General features: G+C 45.1%; 1 protein-coding gene across 2 annotated transcripts in view; it reads left to right on the top strand.

Annotated features, from left to right (window-relative positions):
- The first annotated feature begins 4,576 nt into the window (after positions 1–4,576).
- RGS20 (regulator of G protein signaling 20) overlaps positions 4,577–24,215 on the top strand; it is a 41,870-nt gene continuing 22,231 nt past the window's right edge. The window contains exons 1-2 of one of the 2 annotated variants that reach the window (XM_064442722.1): positions 4,577–4,699; positions 7,024–7,026. In XM_064442722.1, the coding sequence (XP_064298792.1) occupies positions 4,577–4,699; positions 7,024–7,026 (126 nt within the window). Of the gene's footprint in view, positions 4,700–7,023; positions 7,027–24,041; positions 24,141–24,215 lie in introns of those variants that run through there. The other variant, XM_064442723.1, reaches the window with a different exon arrangement.

Raw genomic sequence — 24,215 nt, 5'->3', positions numbered from 1 at the left:
CTGCAAAACGATTCTCATTTAGCTAATTTTGGTCACAGCAGTGCTTGTCCATTAACCCCTGGCAGCACAGCTTCACTTGAAGTTGCTATATTTAGATGGATTTATCAACGTGTGAAACACAGACGGAAAAATGAAAAGCATTCAGCATGCAGGAGTAGAAGTCATCAATTGCCTGGATCACAAAGAACAAAAATATTCAGTAGTTTAATACGAGAAAAATGGATGCAGATGAGTCATCCTCAAGTAAGATTACAGGCAGGTGGATCGTGAGAGTATTTTTCTGTTCTCCTTTTCCTTCTTCTAATAAGAACAATGTATCATTGTCTCTCATATATTCTGCAAATTACAGAAGTGTCTTGCACAACTGCCGTTTAACGTTTCAGTGTTCTGTACATCACCTGGCTGTCTCCTGCATGTCCGTACAAGTTTTTAACTTTTATAGAAGAAATGGCTAAGAAAGTTTATCCAAGCAAAATATACTTAGAAGGTCAGGAAAGGTGCACACACTTCTCTAATTCACAGAATATTATTGACAAATACAGAAGTCAAAAATGGCAAAATTTGTAAAGGAGGACATTTTCAAAGTGGTACCTATACACTAGAAAAGCACAGAGACTAGCCTCACCTTTAAAAGCTACCATTCCTAAAACAAGTACTTTGTTTTACCCTAAGGTTATTCATCCAAGGATTCAGATCAGATCTTCTGAGCGCTCAAGCTTCTGCTTTTTCAAGGCTTAAAACCCATCCTCCCAGGGCAACATGGAAAGGAGCAGCATGTACATTGCATGACAGGGGATGGATGCGAGCCGTAGGCGTGCGCTACTCAGCATGACTTCTTTCAGTGTGAAGGCCCCATGGGTGCATTGCAAGAATGGGACATGTTTCTTCTATCACAGAACTAACCACCAGGTGCACTTGGTCACCAGACCCTAAATTAAACCTGTTGGTTTTTTTGGCAAAGGGGTTTCTGTAGCAGGAGAGAGGCAACAGCAGAGAAGAAGAAATAACTACAATTCAGGTCCGCTTGTGGGTTGCAAGAGGGAAACATTAGAGGGAATCTAGCTGGTTTTGTAATGTATGAAACTTGAAGCCTTTTTGAGCATCAGAGCATCAGTGGCTAAGTCCATACAACACAAATGTAAAGCAGGAAAGTCTTTGTTTTCTAGATAAACTGAGGCAGAGAAATATGAAGAAACTAGCTTAAGGTCATGCAAATGGGGAAAACCAAAGAACATATTGTAAATCTGAAGTGCTCCTTTCCCCAAAGCACTGCTCCACAGTATGGAAGAAGACAATAGTGCAAAAGAGAAGTGAACCTACAATAAGCTGTCTCTGATGAAAGATGAGAAGAAATATACCCAAATGTGTCCATCTTTGCATCTTCGAGCACCTTATCTCATACACGAATAAAATAAATAGAGCTAATTATTTAAATACTTTAATGTTCTGGGGCTTATATCTTTATTTATAATTTTAAATACATATTTCAATTACAGTCACTGACTTTCTTAGTCTTTCTGATGCATTTTTGGTAAAAAACTTCACACCCAATGTTCTCCTGTAGGCTTTTTAGTGGTACAGAACAAAAGAGCACAATGGCTTTTGAAAAATCTCATTGGACATCTAGACATGTCTTTAGGTGCCCAAATTATCTGAAGAAATGTCTAGCATGATTTGATATTGCAAGGAAGTATAAAAATTACTCCATACTGGAGCAAATCCCAGTGATTTCTGATGACTCACTGATACACGACTAACTTCTTATCCTGTAGAGAAAATGCTATGACAGTTGTAGCTTTTGAATGGACTTGATTTATTTTACAAATCTGGTTTCCCCTTATTTTCATCTCATGGGTTTCCCATTTAATCCATCTCTCCCAGCAGATTTCATGTTTGCCTCACAGGCATCAGGGAGGACCTGTGGGACAGGGGAATGGGGGACTCAAGATTCTTTTCTCTCCTGTGTAAGGGCGGAGGGAGGGTTGTCACAGAAGAGGCTTCGTTTCACGGAAATAGAAGTGACTTTTCAGTGTGGGGAGATCTGGAGCGCTTCACTGAACATTTTTCCTGAGTAATTATAGCAGGATTGGCCCACTGTGAGCAGGATTTTTACTGCTTCCTCTGTCTTTGTTTTCTCCTCTTATTTTGTCTTCATTTTAGTGTGTGTGTCATGGTGGGAGAACATTATTGTGTGAGTATTTTTTTAAACAAGTAATTCCTGCTTCCTGTAACCACTATAAACTCCTCTGACTTCTAGGACATAAAACTTGATTCATTTTTATTTTAAATCAATCAGATCCTGGCCTGAAGGATCTGGTAAAGCTAATACACCACAATTTTGCAAATGACATACCAGGCAATCTTCTGATTGCTCCACCACCTCTTTGAAATTAAGTTTTGCATGCTCAGTTAAGGAACTACACACATCTTATCCCCAGTAGAAGCAGTGTTTTCAAAAGAAAAATAAGCTAATGTTTTAATGCAATAAATACTCCTTCAATTTTTTCCCCTGGTAGAATGGAGCAAATCTATATTGTTGAAAATTGGAAGTGAAGTACTGTGCAGAAAAAGGAACATAAAGGCCAGCACAAAACTATTTATAGCTGTGAGAAATAAATGCAGCTGGGGTTAAAATAGTACAGTATGTTGTTTTAGGGAGTAGAAACAAGTGTCTCTGTCTCATGAACGTTCATTTCTCTATTGAACGCTGGAGGGTCTCAGAGTCTCCAGCCCCTCTTTGCAGCCTACAGCATCCCTCTCACCGTCAGTGCTGATTTGTGCTAACAGCTCTTTTCTGGACAAGGGGATCCACACCTGTATGTGTAGAAGGAGCACTCTTCCTTGGGAAACTGCTGCAGTACCAGATGAAATGAAGCCCACCTCTAGGTTAAAAGTAAAAACAATACAAAATGAAACAAGACAAAAAAAAAAAAACAAAAACAAAAACAAAAAAAACCAATAGATCCTCTAACTTCATCCTCTCTCACAAGAAAAGGCTAGGTCAGAGCACTAGCATCTTGGAGGGAAAAGAAAATGCTGAACTTCCCAGTGCTGCTGACAGTAAGCCTGGCTAGAGGATGGAAAAGAAGGTGATTACCTAAATCCCAGCAGTAACTCTGCCAAAGTCAGACTTATTACCGGAGCTTATGCAACAGCTTTTGTACTATATGATGACTTCTAGTGCAGTGCAGCTTGTCAGCTAAGTGCTGGAAAAAGTGTTCTTTAATTGCTCTTCATTCTTCTCCTCAGCACCTACTAGATTTCTCTGAAAAGAGACAGAGATGTGACCAAGGCACATCTTCTCACAAGAGATGCTATGGGGGCAGATGGCAGTATATCTACCTTGTATCTACAATGCTGAATTGTCAAAACTTTTTGACTCATGGCAGAAAAAAATGTTGGTTCAGCCATGCTTTTCAACTTGGAAAAAAAGCTGATGTAAACTTTCAAAACAGATGGAATACCCCATCAGACACACTTAAAATGGAAGCTCTCTTGGCTTCCCATTTATAGTAACTTCTCATTTGGAAGTTTCAGCTAACTCTAACAGAAATTCTAACTTAAAATACAAAATTATTAAAATTGGAAGTATTTTGAAATGATGACTAAGTTAACAGATTGATTCTTCTCAGTGCCCACTAACATATGTATGAGTTTGACTTTCTGCTGTCTCCAAGATAAGATGCTTTAAAAGACTCCCAAATGGTTTCTCACTATTATTTGCTTAGCTCTCATTACAACAGCATTGCTAATGACCAGAACTATAAGCAACGTTTACATAATGATTTGAATTAAAATTTCACAATAATTTAATATTCCTCCTATTTTTTCTGTGTTTCTCCCATCTGTATTTCGAAAAGCACAAAAAAAAAATAGTGAACGTTGAGAAACAGAAGGCAAAAGCTTGGCAGCCCTCTATAAAGCTAAGAGAAATAATCTATTAATAATCTACCTGGAGTCTTAGTCTGTCTCTATTCACAGACATGGCTGCTGCCTGCGTGGTGTTTTCATCGGGGCTGGAAGGATTACCAGTAGACCATCTGTTCAGTCAGTGAGAAAAAACATGATTGACAGGTGCCACTGACCTAAGACAGACATCTCCATTTGGTGCTGCCTGCAGAGTATAACTATGTGCTGAGTTGCTGCTTCCTTCAAGCTGTAAATGAAATACATTCACTCTGAGGAGATAAAATGTGTTTCATGATTGTTACAGCCTGTCTCTCTGACATGTATTCAACTGCTATATGCCTGTCTTCCTCCTTTTCAACTCACTAAAACCTACGAAGTTGCAAATCTAATCTCTAAGCTGGCACGATGCTGAGGAGATGAGGCACCATAGATATCTGAGGGCAGGTAATCCTGTTTGTCTCCAGAACTGTGGAGGCTGCAGGAAGGACTGGCAAGCTGCAAGAGGCCCTGACATTTGCCCATCGGTGTAAGGACAAGCCATCTCTATGTTATTGTCATTCAGCCCAATGTCTGGGATTTGGTTTTGTTTCATTGTTAAATAAAAGTGGTGGTTTTCCAAGAAAGGTCATTGTAAAATTGGATTCAGGAGCAACCTTTTTATTTCTCAATGTGGAGACAAGTTTTGCTCTACTTCAGGACTCGCAGCTACAATGCAGACAGCTGTCAAGCAAAGGAGACCCTCCACAATGAAGACGAAGAGGATATTAAAGCAACACAGTGGATTTTCAAGGTAAGACAAAATCCAGGGTTATCCAAATGTCCTGAAGGAGAGGGGAAACGGTGTATCTGGAAAGAAGCAGAAAGGAAGTGTTAATGTCATGTATAACAGCCATAGACTATTTATCACCAAGACATCATTATTCGTGTAGTTTTCCTTTATTCCTGAGCCTCATCCTCTGCCCTCTGTTCCTCGGTGTGTTGCAACCACAGTGACAAGGAGGTGATGATCCGCCTTCCTGTTAAGTGTCTGCTTTCAAACAACATATTAAACACATCCATCTAACTCATAAAAATGATTCATACTTCATGGAGCCAATCTGTTGGTAAAAGGGTGAGGGAAAACATGTTGTTTCATGATGTGTAGACACTGAAGAGGTCTGCATTTTTTACTGATGCTACCTCAGACTGTTTTTATTGGTAGTTAACAAAAGGAGATATCCCAAAGAAATCAAACGCATCATAATACTAAAATCTATTTGGGTGTTACAGTAAATCCCCTTTAGTGAACCTGTAAGACTGAACCATTTTCCATAACTAAAAACAACAGTCCTGTATCCCCTAGATTTTGTCAAAAGCCTTAAAGCTGCCTAAGGGGTGAACCAACATTATTTATGGTGAGCACCGTGCTCCTGTGCAGCTCAACAGAGCAAGAGAGACAGGTGCAAGAAACCGTATCTTATTAAAACTTTGGTGCAGAAGTGGTGCACCCTGCTGCACAGTAGGGAAGAGAATGTGATCACACTCTCTTGGAACCACAACATTTGGGTTTTCTTCAGACTAACAGCACCAGAGTGGAGAGGGACTGACAGCCAGTTGAGGATGTTAGCAGGGTTGGTGAAAGGCAAGGCAGGGGAAGAAGCCATTCCCCATTCCACATCTGCCCTACAGACATTCAAGGTAAAACAAGAATTTGCTTCTCCATCCCACCTCCTTAGCCAATTCACATCCATTTCCAGGAGGCCATTTCATTTGAGTTACAGGAATACACTCATCAGAAATCCTAAATTACTTTCACTGCTTTTGCTGAAAGGAAATACTCAGCCTGCTTTGCCACTATCAGGAAACTGTTTCTGATAATGAACCAAGTACACTCCTTTCAGAATTTCATGTCATTCTGTCTCATTATCTGTCCATTTAGCTCACCAGCCTGGGGACTTCTTGGCCCTCTTGAAGGCAAAGGGGGTTTTGTCACAGGTGCAATGGATCCTGAATTTAACCCTTGGTAGTCATACCTTCTGAAACCCATATACTGACTTCTTCACAGGTCATGTCCCTAGTCATTTCTCAGCCTTCCTGTTATTCATCCCAGGTGGATTGTTCCTTTCAGCATGGTGATAGCTTTTACAGTCTTGCCTGAAATCATAGTTTGTTGCCGAGTCTCTGAGAACATGGTGCACAGGACTGAGTCAGGGACCTCACAGAGGAAAACACATTATTCCTGTGCTCTGTGACAGGATTTATCTGCAGAGAGACCTAAAAGACACAAGGCTCAGGGCCACTTACTGTCCGGAGTTCCTTAAGCAACAGTGCTGCCAGCTTCTGTTCTCCCACTGGCTGGCTGTCCCGTATACTTTGTTCTGTGCTTATGTTTCTAAATGATGTGGCTCCACCAGTGTGGCTGTCATCTCTGGCAGCAGGGACAGCCTGCAGGGACAGCCCAGGAGATGCTCTTTAACCACTTCATGAGCTCAGCTGAGGTGAAATTGCTGTCATGTGGAAGCCTTTGTATGAGGTTGCATGCTCTGGGGGAACATGTCTCCAGAACTTCATAAACTACATCAGCAAATGATCCTTTCACATATGTAATATAAGCAATGTTACTAGTAGTTAATGAGTCTACAAGGACTGTGTTAGTGATAGGAAGTTAGAAAACTTACCCGTCTAGAAATGTGTACGGCCCTAAGGCTGGGGAATTAAAATTAACTGCAAGCTTTACTTCACATAGGAAAGAAATACTTTTCTTTTTAACTGATAGAGAACAAAGGCTCAGAGGATTTATATGATTTCCCAGGACTTAGAAAATCGACTTGAAGTTTGTAAGGTTCAAGACCAGTTTGTCACTTACATTCCCAGAAGAGACAAGATCACATCAAAAGCTTTTCTTCTGGTGACATTGAAGCCTGCAGAAAGTTCAGATTCTTTCTGGTACAATGTTTCTATACGTGACTTTGATCACTATAGGCAGACTATGGCCTTAGACCCATGCATTTGTTTGACTGACAAGGATTTGATCAGACTGATTCCCCAGTCCTTATTAATTCCTATGTTCCCTTCCGCCTTAGGTAAGATTTTGAATCTGATGCTTCTGAATGTGGGCAATGGCTGCTTTGAGAGCAAGTTGCTGTCTAATTCAACATGCCAAATAGAAAAAAGTTGAAATATTAAATAAATTGGGATTTAAAAAAAAGTCTTTTAACAGAACGCTTGAATTAGGTATATTTATTCTTGAACATGCTTTCAAAGAGAAACTGAATTACAAGAAAAATGTTTTTGAAAAGTGGTAGCTGGAGTTCAAAGGCCTTTTAAATTCCCTTCATGACATTTAAATTAACTCAGTGAGTTGTTTATTTCTAATGTCCATTTGCATTTCTTAAAAAGCCTTTCCCTCTGACATGTTTGCATCTTGATTTATAAAAGTGTTAAAAAGCAAAAGTGAATAAACTTTTTATGAGTCTCAACACAAAAATCCAAGAACTTACTTAGTCCAGAGTTAACACAGACATTCTCATGTGCTCTCAACGTACTTTTTGCCAGTTAACAAAATAAACATTACACTGCACAGAGAGATAGTGGGAGGTTGCAAACAGATCACAGTATTTTCCTAATGAAAAAATTTGGCCAAAGTCCCATTACTCAGAGGTCATCGCCATCACTTCCTCAGAAGAGGACGAGAATGTTCTCCACAGAGATGCCACATGTCCATGTTCATGTCCAGGTTACATATGGGTAGGACCCATTTCAATTCCATGACATAATTATGATTTCTAAACATAACAGCTCCACATTTGGTTGGGTTTACATGAATAATAGACCTACAGACCCCAAGCGACTGGGCAAGCGCATGACAACAGTGCCAGGGCACTAATAAGCCTTAATGGTCCTGACCAGCCTCACCCAAGGCCTCACACCACAACCATGGGTCCAGCAGCTCGATTTAAGCTCAGGCCTGTGAGGATAGGAGCTGTGTTGAAGGACTGCTGGCCTCTAGCTGAGTGACAGCCATGTCCCATTTGGTGATAGAGCTGCCTGGTTGAGACCTTAACCCGTACCCTGGGCTGACTGCCTGGCTTGATCTTGGCTGTCCCTTGTCAGTGTGGGCTTGCCTGGTGATTGTGGTACTTGATCTTAACCTTGATCTGGTGGGCTGTCTTCCACCCTGCAGTGAGATTGCCTTATGGTCTGGACCTTGATTGGACATGTCTGTGTCTGTCCTGTTTGCCTTGCTCAAGTTCTATGGGATGGGCTGTGGATGGTGAGGCTCCTGTCCTACTGGCTGTGGGACCCCCTTGGACCCCTGCACCTTCCCTGAGGGAGCAGCTCTGTTCTTGCTGCTCTCTGGCAAGCAGAATCCCTTCCAGATCCTACTGAGACTTGCCTTACCTATAAGGGCTTGCTTTATTCTGTTCCCCAAGGCATGGAGCAGAGAGAAAAGCATAGTGTGAAATGGGAAGTCGTGTGCCAGGAAGAGAGCAACTATCAAGCCTCCTTGAACCTGTATGCTGAGACCTAAGGAGACCCCAGTTACACCAGCATTGCCTTTCTGCTTACCAAGTCCTAACCACTTGAGTTCGGTGTAGGAGACCAAGCAGACACTGAAAAGGCCACAAGCGTGCTGTCTGGGGAACAGCCCAACTGAAGTGTGGCATCCTTTTTCCTTCATCTAGCTGATCTCAACTCTACAGAAATCCTTCGAGTTTGGAGATGTCAAACAGTATTCCATGAACTGCGTGTAAGGCAGAAGTCGCTCGTGACCATGCATAGCTCACCTAAATTATTCAGCAACTGCTATGAATCATGATTAGTTTGATAAAATAAGGATCCATTCAAAAACAACTCCAGAAAGGTCAAAAATCATAAACGGTGTTATTTACAATGGACATCAAGCCAGTTAAAAGACTGCACTGTTTGCCAAGTACTCTGGTGTCTTCAGGTGATGAGTGCTCTGAGTCAGTCCCTCTGAAGTCAGATACTGTCTTTATCTTTTATAAGAGTAGGAAAAGTCCTGATATTAGTAAATATACTTCACCCTCTTCAATCAATATAATCTCTCCCAAGTACATTTGCATGTCAGGAATGTTTATTTTTGTGGAGGCTGTTTTTCATACTTAGTCATGGTAGCATTTGTATACCTTGAAGTTTGTGATTGTGTCATAGGGTGTTAGGAACAAACCAAACAGCAACTTATACCAAGAACACATTCCTTCTGTTCTTTTGAACAGGTGTTGTGCTTAGTTTAACAGGCTGAAACATAGTTTAATAGTCACATTTTATCTAATTCTTGTGTTTCAGATGGGCAGGGGATGCAAACTGTATGGCTGTGGATTGAATCACTTGGCAGCTAACATTCTTCATCTTTGCCAAAATAGTTATTCTTACACAGCAGATGTAAAATTTGAGACATGTTTGATGCTCTGCTTTATTCAGGAGCGATGTTTCAAAGGGAGACAGAATTCTGGGAGAGAAATAGGAGGGTATTTAGGACCACCAAATTATGAGCATCTACTCTTATTGACAACTTCTTTGATAATAGAGTCTACTTTTAGGTAGGGAAAAGAGTGGGTATTTTGCTGAATAGTTATAGATTAAGATAATGAGGTAAAATCATATGTAATTGGTTTTAGAGGTATGCAGAATTATTTCTAGGACAAGCTGGAGAACTTTATCTCTCTTTGTCTTCTCTGCTGGTTAATTTTGTTTTCTTGACATGTGTCCTTTATAACAAGGGCTTGTCTTGTCCCTGAAGTGTTTTTACTAGCTAAGAAAGGGCTACTCCTGCATATTTTTACAGACTGTATCAATCCTTTTGAGACCTGCAGTGTCCAGCAAAACATTGGGGCGCATCTTGTCAGCAGACCTATCAGGAGGATTAAGGCCTGTCAGCGCCCAACCCTGCATGAGGGGTCAGGTAGAAGCTGAAAGTAGTTTTTCTTGTTTGCAAGAGAATTCCTCCAAGAAAAAGCTTGTTTCATTGATTGCTGCTTTCAGAAGCCGCAAAGTACACCTGAAGCACAGGAGGCAGTATTTCAGGGTTACTCAATACCCAGGTCTTATCAGGGTCAGGTCATCCATGCTGTGAAAAAGACTGTACTAGTCATTTGGGTAGTCAGAGTCCTCCCTTTCTTCTGGTCATCTGAAGTGGGATAACTGTTAGCTTAACTATAGTACTTGTAACTATGGTATGGACATTTCGTCTTTGAACCATTTGCATTCATCAGAGTACAAATCTGCTCATTGGGTAAAACTCCTACAGTTTTCTGACTAAACAAACCTGTAAGTTGAAAGTAAATAGTACAGGACTGGAATCCAAAATAAACTTTAATAGCTATTAAATAATTATTATCATAGCTAGAAACAGCACAATCCACTACAGGCCATGGTCACCCCAATGACCAGCATCACTGCGTGCTGCATTTAGATGCGCTGGCGTCCTCTAGAGCCCATGTGTCTGAGCTGGGGATGGGGTGTCTGCGTATGTATGAGCAGAATGGAGTATACAGGGATAGGATTCAAAAAGCCACCATTCTGGAGAGGTGGCCATCAGCAGGAACACCAAATGACATTAGAGATAGGCTTCTCCTTTCATTTGTGAATCACAGACCTGGATGCGCTCCTGTAGTTACACCTCCCTGTTCTGACACAGGACAGAAGAGTGCTTTCTCCTTTGACAGCCCAGGACTTACTGCTGTTGCCAAATTGTGGGAAGTCCGGGTTTAAAACCTTCCCCTGAGGTGACTTGAAACCATGCACATCAGAAGAATAACTAACTACTTACTGCAATGTGTCTGTGAGAAGGATATTAGGTGTCTCTTCCTCCCCTTGTGTTGAAAGCATTCCTTGTTGTGTAGTAGTTTAATATTCCTTGTATAGAGGGGGTGGTGATGCTTTACTGTGCTTAGGGCACTTGCCACACAGGGGTCTGAGATTCAATGAGAAATATGTCAATTTTCCTTTTTAACGGGTATTCAGTGAGGCCCAGAAAAAAACCCACAGGCAGGTCCCTTGCAGCTAGATGGGAAAATCATCCTCTTTCCCCTCCATCTGGTTAGCCGGGTCTAAGCCAGGGAGGGCACTTCTGAAAGCTGAGGCTGACAGTCTGCCTCCAGCAGCTAGGCCACCAGCCTGGGAGATCAACCCATGCGAATTCAGAGTGGAGGAAGGCTCTGAGCCTGTATCTCCAACAGATATGCTAACAGAAGCATTCAGACATGTAGGTCTGCGGGTGCGGGCTGGGTGGTATCTGGAGCTGTGGGTCCCAAATGAAGGGTGATGCACATACAGTGCCAAATCAGTCCCATAACTTCCTTTGACAGATGCAGCATAAATGCTATTTCCTGCGATTGGGAGCATCCTCTGTCCCCATGAGGCTGCTCCCCATGCAGTGTGTTGGCATTTTTTGGATGGAGTGTTTAGATACCAGCTCTGTCCACACAGGGTGAGGGAGCAGCTGCTGGTGCCTAATTCAGCACTATGGGTCCTGCTGGGAGCCGCGGAGGAGCACAATGTACTGTGAATAGGGCGCCCTTTAACAGGCTTAGCCCTGAAAGACATGCAACAAGCTACTGGCTTAGCTAGTATCAATGGACAGGAGTCATTTTCACCATTCACTTGGTACTCCTGGGCAGCTTTGCAGAGACCTTTCATGTTTGTTTTGGGGTTTTCTTCTCCCCATGTCTTCTCTGAATATCCTTAGTATACTAGTCTGCTGCAGGCAGCTCAAACCATTAAATATAACTCTTCTAAAAAACAAGATGCTTTAATCTTTAGCACAATACATGAATGTAAGAACAGATGAATGTGGAATTATGCAGGAATTTTCTACCAGTTTTTTGTAGTTGTTTGTTCTTTCACTGTGGGGGTGGTTGAACAGTGGAACAGGTTGCCCAGAGAGGCTGTGAAGTCTCCATCCTCAGAGGTATTCAAACCGTTCTCAGCATGGCTTTAGGAAACCCGAGGGCAGGAGGTTGGACTAGATGATCTGCTGAGGCCCCTTCCAACCTCAGCTATTCTGTGAAACAAAGAGCTCTTCACAGTGTCTTTCTTTTTCAACTGTTCTGCAATTACATGGCATAATAATATTTTTTAAATCCATAAAAGGTTTCTTCTTTTGCATCCAGAAACACTGTTCTGAGAATAGCTGACTGTCTTGCTCAGCATTGTCTATGAGCCAATAATAGCTGTGCAGACAGCAATCAGAGGGCATTCTTTTGTCAAAGTTGTCAAAATAATAATGTACTACACATTAATGGGTGGATTACTGGCATATTAATAGTGTGCAAATTTTCTAGTCCTCCGAGATAATTTGTACTAATTTGCAATCATGTGTTTTTCCAATTTAGTGATTTACATATTTTACCTTTGAAATAGCCCTAAAACTTCCTTTTTAACTGTGCACCTTTGAAATGGAAAAATGCAGGATCCTGGGCTGTTAGGATATTACTGTCAGAAATAATTTAATGAATACAAAACCCAAAAGATAAACTGTTTTTACACTAGGTAGAGAAATTTTTCAGCAAAATAATCTTAGTCTGACCTGAACTACAGAGAGTGTTTTCATTAATATAAGATTACCTTCTTTAAGTGGAACAAAATGACATGCTGGTTAATAAATAACCCACTCAGCCTAGTTCTAAATCAACTAATTTGAGATATAGATAACTTCAGACTTACAAATATATTAATTTAGGGTATCTGTCCACCAGCAAGAATCAACAGTTTAGACAAAGGATACTGGGGAAAAACAGCAACTCTTTCTCCCTGGAAGACCATGGAGACCTTCTTAAAAAGGCAACTAGTTTGGGTGAGAGTCAGGAGGAATTGACCTTTACTCCCTGATATGTCTCTCACACCCAGATTGATGAAAGCAAACGATTCCCAGTAAAATGCAAAACTAAAGTGAAGTACACCACCAGTCCCAGAATGATAAGAAATAAAACAGTTAGTGTTGCTCTGATTTATGGTTTCTCCTAGAGGCCATCATGTGGTAGAGATAACCGGAGCACAGTGTTAACATCACACTCTGTTTTATTTCCAATACACCTCATGTTCAATTGAAAGTGGAATTGTGGTGTGGGGTTTTTTGAGCTCATATTTCTCAGGGATTTCTGAGTGCCAGAGGAGTCCCTAAGTTCCAGAATAGGTGGTGCCCAGATTGCAGGTATCAGCCAGGCCACTCTACTTAGTGAATCCTTCCAGCGACCAGAAAAATGACATGGAGTGCAGTATCATCAAAGGCAGTTCTGGGTGGGAGCTTGAAAATGTCATCTGACCTTTGGTGCTAGGATCAACCACCCCCAAGTCCTTCCTGGCACGGGTTTACCCCACCTGTTCTTTAAAACCTCGGTAACACAGACTCCACGGTCTATGCAGCCTGCTCCAGTTCTTCGCCATCCTACCATTAAAAACCCATATTTAACCTAAATATCCCTGCCTGCAGTTTAAATCCATTACCCTCTGCTGTATATGTACCGAGCATGAAAAGTAATTTACTCCTTCCCCTTGCCTGTTTGTATGCAATGCACGCTACCTGATACACATTTCCCGTGAGTGGTGCAAAGACACAAAAGTCATGAATCACATACATGCTTTTTCACAGCAATTTCATTCCACAAAAAATCTGAAGACTCTAGGGGACAATAAATGTTTCTTTCAAGCCATTTAGAGCTTACTCAGTCCTACATTTTGAGGGCCCCTCCTGTGCAATAACAGGACAGCTTTTTACTCCCATCTATTTGCCTCTCTTTATAATCCAAAGTCCAAAGACTGATGCAAAAAAAGATCAGAATATCCTACCACAACTATCCTAATTTCAAAGCCCAGCTCCAGGTTGTTAGGTGACAGCTAGGTGCATCCTCCAGAAAGCAGGTCAAAGTCAAAGCCCCACCAAGCCAGGAAATGCATGGGAGAGACCACCACTCTTCTCTCAGAGACCACACAGGGAATGAAAGCATCTTGTTTATGTACAATATAAGTAACTGTATGTTTCATCACAAGCATTAAAACTTAACTCTGAGGCAGGCAGAACATCACTTTTCCATCAGCCACATCCAAAAGGTGTGCTGAAGGGTAACATGGCAATGCTCTGTGTGAACTGGTGAAGCCTGGATCACAGTGCGTCTGTGCCTGCTTACTGGCTGATGGTGATGTCTGAGGAGGCTTGGCCTTTCCCACAGCCCATCCCTGTGCTGGGCACTGACTCCTATGAGACTTCCAGGAACTTAGATGTTGAGATCTGTAACTTAACAGATCTTCTGTCTACCACCAGATGTGGTTGGAAACAGCTCAGGAGGCTAATTGTCCTCAATATTTTACTTTTAGTGTTACTCTTAAAATAAATCTAAAATACTTCATCAACTGTTAAATGTAAGAACAGACTGCAGCAATCCTAGAGCTGCCCAGTGACACCATCCAAGCAGCAGCTGACGAGCTTAAAAAATGGCAGATCCGTTTTCCAGGTTCACTGTTGCAAGCGCTTAATTACTCTCACAAGAAGGATGAAAATTATTCTCAGGAGTCCAGAGATGTCAGGTGTAGGCTGAGGAATTCATAGAGAAAAAGGGAAAGGGCACAACTTTGGTTTGTTATTCATTTGGTTCAGTTTGTAAGCACAGCCTAATTTCAGGAAGTAGCTGTGATTTTTTTCTTGTGTAATTTACTTTAGGACTCAGTAAAGAAGAAAACAGTTCTTACTGTTCCGTCCACTTCACTGTTTCATCTGAGGATAATCAAGTTAAGAGCAAAAACACTGGATAAGACTTAGACCAAGATAGGATAAAGTATTTGTTTCTTGAACTGCATAATGATTGGCATTTACTATGAGAGGCAGGAGGATTATAATATTTTAAGGTATTCATTTTCTTGCATTGCAGTGCTTGATTTTGTAAAACCTTCTCTTTTTATTACCAAACCGATTTGTTTAAACACAAGCATTCCTCTGGGAGGGATGTCTTCGGGGAAGGGAGTCTCCCTTTAGGGATTCCTTGCCCATCCTGGAGTTTAGTATCCCAAATAAGCTTTGGCACTCGCACCCTTTGTGCCTTCTAGTAGTTGGAACTTGTGCTCAGATTCGCAGGGATACTCAGACTGCACCAGGGGAGTGGCCAATTTTTTTTAATTTGCAAATTCTTCCTCCATTTACTGATCCATATTACCAAGAATTCTGCAGGTCAATAAGTGGGACATCTATAACATCTAAGTAAGAGGGTTAAAGGGTGTTTCTCAGTTTACATCCAGGTCTTCTGGACAGTTTGACATGAAATAGTTGGGTAGTTCTCCAAGGAGAAGACTGATAAATTTAGTCTCAGCCTTAAATGCCAGGGGCGTTTCTTCAAACCAGCATTTCTTTATGTTCACTGAAATTTTTGATTCTGAAAGATGGTTGCTATTTTTATGACAGACTAGCCATCCTCGCTGCACTGTTTATTCTGTTCGTACAGACCCTTTGCAGATAAATGCATGCGCTTCATTTAAGTACAACAATAGCATCTGCTTGAATGATTTACCCGACCAACAGTGGCATACTCAGACTCATAAAAAAGCTGTGTTCTCTCAAGTGTCATAGTGGGTTGTAAGCAGACACACTTCAAACAGAAAGAAAAGCCAAACTCTACTAGTTTCCTACCAGCCTTTCCAAATCATGAGGAGAAATAAGTTGGAGGAAGGATAGGCTATTGCAGGCGGGATGCTTTCAGTCCTACTTTGTCTCTTCTGTGTTCAGTCAGGAGGTAGATTTGACATGAAGTGCAGACAGGAGATTGGGAGGGATGTTTCGTCCACCCAGGAGGAGGACATGGTCTTTCAAAACAGTAGTGTAATGGAGGGAAACTGCCACAAGTGTGGTCTGTTAATGACTTGTTTTGAACAAAGGTGCGTAAAGATGGGATATAAATATAGGTTTGTTTAAATTTCTACCCATCTGGACTGTTGTTCTCCCTCTCTCAGGACACTTCTAGAACCGCAGCAAAGTGCAGTGTATTTCCAATTCCAGGGAAACATGACAGCGCCGGAGTGGCCAGAGGAGAAGGTCCAGCCTGCAGAAAGGCGCATCAGTCTCTCTGAGCATCAGACGGGGGAAATGTGGTTTCACAGGAACACATCAAGGGCCTCCCCCAAAAGCTCAGTAGCTCTGAGGTTTTTTTCCTTCTTTTTTTTTCTTCAGGTCCTTGTACCTATAACCTGTAACTCAGTAGCTGTGGTATGAAGGGAGATATGGGAACTGATACCATTTGTAAGTCTGCTCCTAAGCCTAAAGCAAGCATGACATTTAGCCAGTAATTTGTGCTGTCTGCAATCACAGTCTCTCTAATCCAGGCATGCACTCCTATATGGGTAAGATCACATAAGGCGTTGCTGAGAGAAAAATTAGTAAGAGATTCTGCAAGGCAGCCCAGGCCTTTCTGCTTACTTCCACAGGGGTATCTAAGTAGCAGGGATAACCTGACCCCTCTAAATCAGTATTTTTAGAGTTGCATTGATAACTTAGTACACCGGGGTAGATGTCACCTGAAGTTTTCCCATTTCCCAGATATGTTCACACCATCTTCTCACCATCATTCTTATCACATCAGCTCCTCTTCCCCCTATCATGATTCAAAGGTCTTTTTAAGATGCTGGGGAAATACTCCTGGTCACCACCTCAAACTAGTCTGCAATGAGACAAATACAGAGTTTGCTCTTCATGCCAGCATCTATCAGCCTAAAACATTCTAACTTCTGATACTATTCTTTTTAACCTCATACTCTTTAGAAGTCTCTTATTGCCTGCTCTTTACTCTTTTGTTCTTATTTTTCAAAGGAGTTATAGTGTATTTTAGCGCTGATGTCTTTTCATGTTCTCCACCACATCCTGTGAGTGAGTTATATTTTCTCCCATCTGCCTTTTAGGCATAATTCCCCCACTTCCTCCAGATTTTCTGAGGACCAAAATCTGATCAAAAGTCAATGGCAGAAGTCACAGTGTCTTCCTCGGGAGTCTTGTCAAGCTGGAGTATGGCTGTGCAACTGGGCTTTCAGATACACTTTGAACTACTCTCAAACCTTGAGCTGTTCAGGAACATTGGTTCCAGATTGCCCATTAATCTTGCTTTCTGAATCAGCTCTGGAATATAACTACAAACTACTTTCTATACCTAAAAATGGCAGTCCTGTCAGTTTTGGATTCATCTTTAATTTAACTATATTTATTACTTACCAAGCACCTGTCTGGTTAGGATCCTGTGTAACAATTAGGTTACGTGTGACCCCGAATAGCAGGAACATTCCTGGAGGTCGTGGTTGGATGGGTACCTGTTGAGTGACATTTATACTACGAAGATATTTTTCCTTTGCTAATCATGAAAAGAGGAACATATTTGTGTCTCCAGTTTTAGTTCATTTAATTTCCATTATGGACAGAGAAGAGGACCTCTAACAGCACAAGGAGGACTAGTGCTTTGGCACTAATCCTCCACCTTTGAGGTTCCCCATTCAAATTGTAAGCGCACAGTGACACCTTCTGGAAGTTTGTAATGAGAGTTACTGAGCAGCTCCCTTCCATCGTCGGGGGCGGGGGGGGGGGGGGGAAGATCACAATTTTTTGGATGTAGAACCTATTCTTTTTCTGGTCAACATTTTGCCCAGACGTTTGGTACAGGTTCTTTGATGTCGTCAGGACATACACTAACAGAATGTTGTCGTGATGGGAGAATTTCTTTTTCAATCAACCCAAACCTGTAGGGGTTTTTTAATGATTCCAAATAATTCAGAGCTTTCTGGGGAAAAAAAAAAAAAAAAGAATAGAATTAGAAATGTATGTTATCCTCATGATTTAAAAAAATGTAGTTGGCACTACATTTTTAACTACTAACATACATAAGGTGAGACTACTAACATACATAAGAATATAGTGAGGCTTCATTTTGCCAAACATGGCGAATGAAATGAATGACATGGTTTCTTAATGCAGACATACAATGCAAAGATTTCATTTTTTTTATGTGTCATACTGCAATTTCTAATTAGACCTTCTTTGCCCAAGCTGCCAGCTTCCTGGGTAGTCTGTCAATCTGCCAGAAACTCTGAGTCACCAAGGATTTTAAGCACATGAGTTGTGCCACAGAACTCCATCCGAGGGCTCACAAACCCCACGGTGCCTGCACGCATCAGCTGGACTGGGGCCAGAATGGGGAGCAGAGCCATCGCTGGCCTGACTCCGATGCTCTAAAACCCGGCATTCAGTCCTATTACTGGAAAACATCTCCTTATTTCTAATATTTAATTCCACCTCAAAATTTCTCTTTAAGCTTCCTCTTCCTTAGAAGTAGCAAAGATGTGATATGTAGGAGTGGAAACAGCGGAGTAGAGACTGACTGATATAAATACTGAGGCTGAGAGTTTTGGCAGAACATGTATCTGGGATTGACCAACCTGAGAAAGTACATCACCCTAGAAAATAACCTTACGGCGCTGAAATAATTAGCAAAGTACTATGCAGAGCCATCAATAGCAAACAATTCTGGCTGCACTGGCATCTAAGCCAAGTCTAAGCATTACAATAACTTTTCAAGCATTAGTCCTAACGTAATGCCATTACAGGTTTTAGCATAAGACCTCGAGGAAGATTAATCCTCCAGCAAAAGACTAAGAGAAACCCTATGCTCTACATATGTCCTACTGAATGGTCATGTTTTGACAGTGTGAATGACATGGCATCGGGAGGAACTGACTTACACATTTGGGCTCATACAAAATAAATTCTACTGGAGAATTAACACACACTATTAACATTTATGAAAAATGAAGGACTAACAGGCATCCCCACGTGTGAGATCACTTAATGCCCTGTGGAGTCCATGCAGCTCTCTGGTTAGTTTTACATGTTTGAAGACTCTGTTTTATTCTGCCTCCCATCAACATTGAACCTACCTCTTCCAGTTGAAATCAATTACTAATATATGCATTAAGAAAAGTTACTTACACCTGTATGTAACTAATGTTGAAAGAATACAAATATTTAAAAGTTCAAGAAAGCTGTTTCCCATAATATCACCGGCATTACGTTCACTTCAAAATGTCGTTACCTAAAAGGCATTTTCTGAGTATGCATATATATTTACATTTTAAGCTTTTATTAAGGACTAAGATAAAGAAAATACTAGAATACTGCTGAGATATATATATAAATCTAAGTCCAACTAAAGTCCCTGGAAACTCATTTTACTTCTGAAAATACCTCCTTTCCCAGAAAAGCCTATCAGTCTTCAAAGTGATTTGTAACAAATGCACTTTCATGTCAATGAACATAGTTAAAAATGGCTTCCTACTTTCTGTTTGAATTGCTCCCTAATTCACTATGAATCCTCTCCATTCAGTGGTCTAGAAACTCTCTAACAACTGAAGTGAGCAGGAAACACTAAAATAGACTAATACCCATAAACCGCCCTACAGATGCGTATGACCTCTCCTTGGGCAAGAAGCAGGAGTTCAGGCGTGAAGCCCAGCAATATGTCCTAACACCTTAAAGCAAAACAGGCCCCCAAAAGGCTAATATGTGCATTATGTCACTCCCTGAAGTGTGATTGCAAGAAAGTTGAAATACAATATCAAAATAGAGATACATGTTCTATATTGCCTTTCTTACAACCTGTTCTTAACATTATCAGTGAGAACAAAAAAATTACCGTACAAGTTTGTAATAGTAATAATAATAATAACAACAACAATAACGTTCTACCATTCTGTGAACAACAATAATAGGTTCCTTCTTTCCCACAAAGACAAAATGAGGAAAAGATATTAACTAGACAGATCTGCAGAAACAGAGAGGCTGGAGTCTAAGAAACATACAAAGGGACAATATTAAATAAGAAAGGCACCCTCAGATAAAGTCACTCCTTTCTGACGTAGAATAAAACTACTGCATGCCGGATAGACTTCCCTCCTAAAAGCTTATCAGTAGCTTATGTAGACTTCATGCGAAGTATTCAGGGAAGTCTAGTAATGAGATTTTTTTTTTTTCTAATGCCTTATATAGTAGTAGCTAATATAAATTTTTTTAATTGGTGATTTAATATTTGGCATGTATGTTACAAACAGGTGTTTGTATGGGATTATGAGGTAATTTTATTAAATACACAGTTCACATGTAAACACTCCATTTTCCATAACCTATTTTTTGGAACCAAGACCCAGGCCCAATACTCCCATGCCTAACTCACTTGTCAAGATGTTTCCATTTTGCTTTCTTGCTGTTGTAGCCAAGCTGAATTAACCTGTACAAAGTGGGGCAGCAGTGGGGACTAACAGTACAGTCGTAGACATGCACGTGCAGAGCAAGCTACTCTGATGACTGAGGGAATTTTCTTTCACACGTGACAAATGCATGCTCAAATTCCTTTTAGGCAGAGGAAGCGGTTCAACCTCTGTCTCTCACCTCTTAAAGTCCCTCAACTGTAAACTCCATTTCAACAAAGTCCAAGCACTTGTTTATGCAGTTCTCTTATGCAGCTGGACGTCAGCCCACATCCATTAGTCAGGGAGAAGGGAGAAGATGATGCCTGTTTTACCAATTTTCAGAGGACTTTAGGACTCCAAGATGCTCAGCAGTTTCAGGATTTAGGTAGCTGCCTACATATACAGTAACACAGATGTACCTGCCAACAAAGCCAGGTAGGGTTGCCTGCAAACACCAAGCACTGGAAGATGCTCATCTTAGGTGGCTTTGTTTATCTAACTGCATTCATGCTAGGGAGCAGGAGCACCATCAGTTTATACAATACTATGTGCTATCACTGTGCATATTAATGTTGAAAAAACTAGCCATTTTTAATATGGTGTTAGTTGATCATGATGCTCCTGAGAGAAATACTAAAGATGCAGCAAGATCATACCTTCCAAAGGGGTTACACTGTGCCAGCAGTGTAAACCTGCCCTTGCCAGAGCACTCCTGCTAAGATTTAGAAAGCCACCTGGGACCATAAGTCTAGAGGGGGCTTAGGGGAGCCACATCCACTCACTGGTCTGAGAAATGACTACCCTTCTTGGCAGAGTGACTAGGAGCTGGATTCAAAGGCCAGTGGTGTTAACAGGTGTTTTGATCTTGGTCTCAGGACACATGAAGAACCACCTTGGTACACTTACTGAGTCTTTCTTGACTTTTCTCTGCAAAGGAGTGAGGCGGTATCCTAATTGTCAAACCTGTAATACCTCCATAGGTCCTGTCTGGGCCTCGACAATTGTAAATCAGCACAGAAGTGTATTTAACATCTCGGTCATGTGCTTTGTGCCATGACCAAAAGGGCAGAGATTTGCAGAAGGGCTCCTTGCCACTGGGTAGGAGAAATATGAAGGGGTGGGGGGGGGAAGGAAATCAACCATTCTATTTTTCACTCTCTCCTGGGAACATTGCCCAGCTTCCACCCTAGTTCACCTTTCCAAACAGACCTAGGGGAACTCTCTGCTGCTAAGCAACAGCAAGCTCTCCTTATGTGCAGGAATGGCAGCTTTCCCTGCAGGTCTCAGTTCTAACAAGCACCTTCTGCTGGCACCAAGGGCACCACAGCTGCATTCGCCAAATGCTGCAGCAGTGGCTTTGGCCTTCAAGTGTGGCACCATCACGATGGGTAGGGCTTTCTTCACACTATGCAGACTTCAGTTCCTCTCTGTCTCTTTGATATCAGGAGATTGGTTGTAGGCCAGAAACGGGGAAGATGTTTTATGAAAATACAGAGCCCTGACCAGGAACAGGCAGAAATCACCACTAGAGAAAAGGGAGGCAGAGCTCGAATGGCAGCGATTTCTGTCTATTCCTATTCCGGGATCACGCCCTGGCAGGGTGGCTCCATCTCTCCAGGACCATGACAATCAGCAAGGAAGGCTAAGATCATGCTGCCCTGCCGCTTGCAGACTGGAGCGGGCTCGCTGAGCTCGGCGGGAGGCGGCCGGGGGGGAGGCGGCGGGGCGGTTCAGGACCCTGGACAGGGCCGGGACGGGGCGCGGCTCCGCGCCCTCGGAGGGGCCCCGCCCGCCGCCGCAGCTCCTGCCGCCGGCTGCCGTCGGCTTTCCGGGAGGGGTCGGGGTTTGCGTTTTTGGCGGGGGGCGGGGGCGCTCTTTGCGTGGGTTGTAAGTGGCCAGCCCCGTCCCCGCGCTCTTCTGGCACTACGTCCAGCCCTGAGCCCCAAGGGGCACTGGCTCGGTACGAGGTATCGCCTCCACTCCGCGCCTAAAGGGCCGGCTGAGAAAAATTAAAAGCAGGGAGCGTGCCTGCGGGGGGAGGGTTGGGGGGGAGGGGGCAGCCCCGAGCACCCAGAGACCGACCGGTGGGCGTTCAAGTGTGCCGCCCCCGGCATTAGCACGGTGGTTGAGGGGCTCCCCTCGGGGCTGGGCTGTGCAGGGCTCCCGCCTGCCTCCCCCGATAATGCTCATTTCGTGTTTTCTTTTTCTCTCTTTCTCTCTCCCCCCGCCCCGTCCCCCCGCTCCCACACCTCCCCCGCACGCCGCAGCCTCCGAGGCCCGCCGGGCCCCTCGCCCCGCTGTCAGCTCTGCTCTCCAGCCCTTTCCTGCGGCCGCAGCTCCCCGCCCGCCGGCCCTGCCCGCGTTTCGTCTCGGCGCCCCGTCGATACGCCCCGGGGCCCCGCTTCGGCCCCGCGGGCTCGGCGCCGCTGCCGGCCGGGAGAGGGGCGGCCGGCCGCTGCCCGCTCGCCGCCCTGCTGCAGGGCCGCTGGGCTCAGCCGCCCCCGCCGGCCCCCGCCCCGGCCCCGCCGCCGCCCAGCCGCCTCCCCCCGGAGCGCCGGAGATGCCCGGCGTGCCACGGAGCCGCGCCGCCGCAGCCCCCCGCTGCCCCCGAGCCGCCCGGCGCTGTGAGTACCGCTCGTGGGGCTGCGCCCGCCCCTTCCTCCTCCTCCTCCTCCCCGCACCGGGGAAGCCGCTGTCCGCCCACGTCCCCCCAGCCGGCACCGGCGTGGGAGTCTCGGGCGAGCTCCTCCGGCTGACAGCCCCGGGCCCCACGGGCAGAGCCCGCCGCTCCCCATTTGCCATCCCCACCGCTCCCCGGGTCCGCTGCCTCCAGCACGGCGGCTCCTACAGCCGCCGCGCTCCGCGCCCGGTGCACCGGCGGGGGGGGGGAGCAGCCCCGACGGCGGGGGTGCCCGCCAGCGCTCCCGGGAACTGGGAGCCCAGCTCCGGGAACGCGCAGGGCGTTCATGCACCGCCTCAGTCTCGGTTTCACGGGAAGACCGTGTCGCTCTGCCCGGGGACGGCGGTGACACAAGCCAATCGCAGCCGTCCCGTTAACCCTTGTCCCGCCGACGGCTGCGCCCCGTCCTGCCGGCCCCCAGGGACCGCCCGGGGCGGGGGGGTGGGGGGAAGAGGGCTGCGCGGTGTTATCGGTGAGATCGTCCCCAAAACGCGGCGGTGCTGGTACCGGGGCCGCTGAGAGGGCCGCCCCGGGGTAACGGGGGGAGCCCCGAGCTGGCGGCCCCCGCCCGCCCTCCCTCCGCCGCGGGGCCGGGCCCAGGCCCGCCTTCCCGGGGCCTCGCTGCGCGGCTGCCGCAGCCCGGTAACTGCATCGCGCCCGTTGAAACGGGGGAACGACACCGGGAGAGCCCGGCAGCGCCTCTGGAAGACGGGAGGCGGCCCGGCGGGGGAGGGAGGGAAGATGCATCCCTGCAGTTACTTAACATGCAAGCGCGGTCCAGCCCCGGGTTTATAAGCACGGCTCTCGTTTAAGGCATCCTCGAGCACTAAAGCACCAGCACGGAGCCCCGCGGCGGCATCGCCGCCCCCTCAAGCCCTTCCCACCCTCCCCTGAGCGCCCACACCCCCACCCGCACACGCACGCTCGCACGTCGGTTCCTCCGCCGTCTCTCCCCCCGCCGCCGGCCCCATGGCTCCCCCCGCGCCCTCCCCAGCCCGCTGCCGCCGTGGGGGCGCGGCGGCGGCCGCTCCCGTTGCAAAGCGCCCCTGAGCGCCGGCGGCCCCCGGTGCTCGCCTCCCCGGTGGCGGCCCGCCGCCAGCCCGCCCCGTCGCGCCGGGGCCGGGGAGGGGAGCGCGGGCTGCCGTCCTCGCTCCCCGTCCCCCCTCGCCGGGCCCCGGCCACGGCGAGCGAAGCCCACCCGCGTCCGCGGCCGGCATCGTGAGACCAGCCCGCGAGGGCCGGGCGCATGCGCGGGGCTGCCGAGCCGCCGTCCCCGGGCGCCCAGCCCGCCGCCACCGGAGGGGAAACGGGCGAGGACTCCCGGCGGAGCCCCGCCGCCGACACCGTAAGTACCGCTCGGTCCCGCCCGGCGGCCGCCGGGCACCGCGGCACCGCGCCCCGGGCAGCCGCCGGATCGTTA

Source organism: Phalacrocorax carbo, chromosome 2 (assembly GCF_963921805.1).
Source record: "Phalacrocorax carbo chromosome 2, bPhaCar2.1, whole genome shotgun sequence".
Lineage (NCBI taxonomy): Eukaryota > Metazoa > Chordata > Aves > Suliformes > Phalacrocoracidae > Phalacrocorax > Phalacrocorax carbo.
Note: the sequence above shows the minus strand (reverse complement) of the source record. Positions and strands in the feature narration are given on the sequence as shown.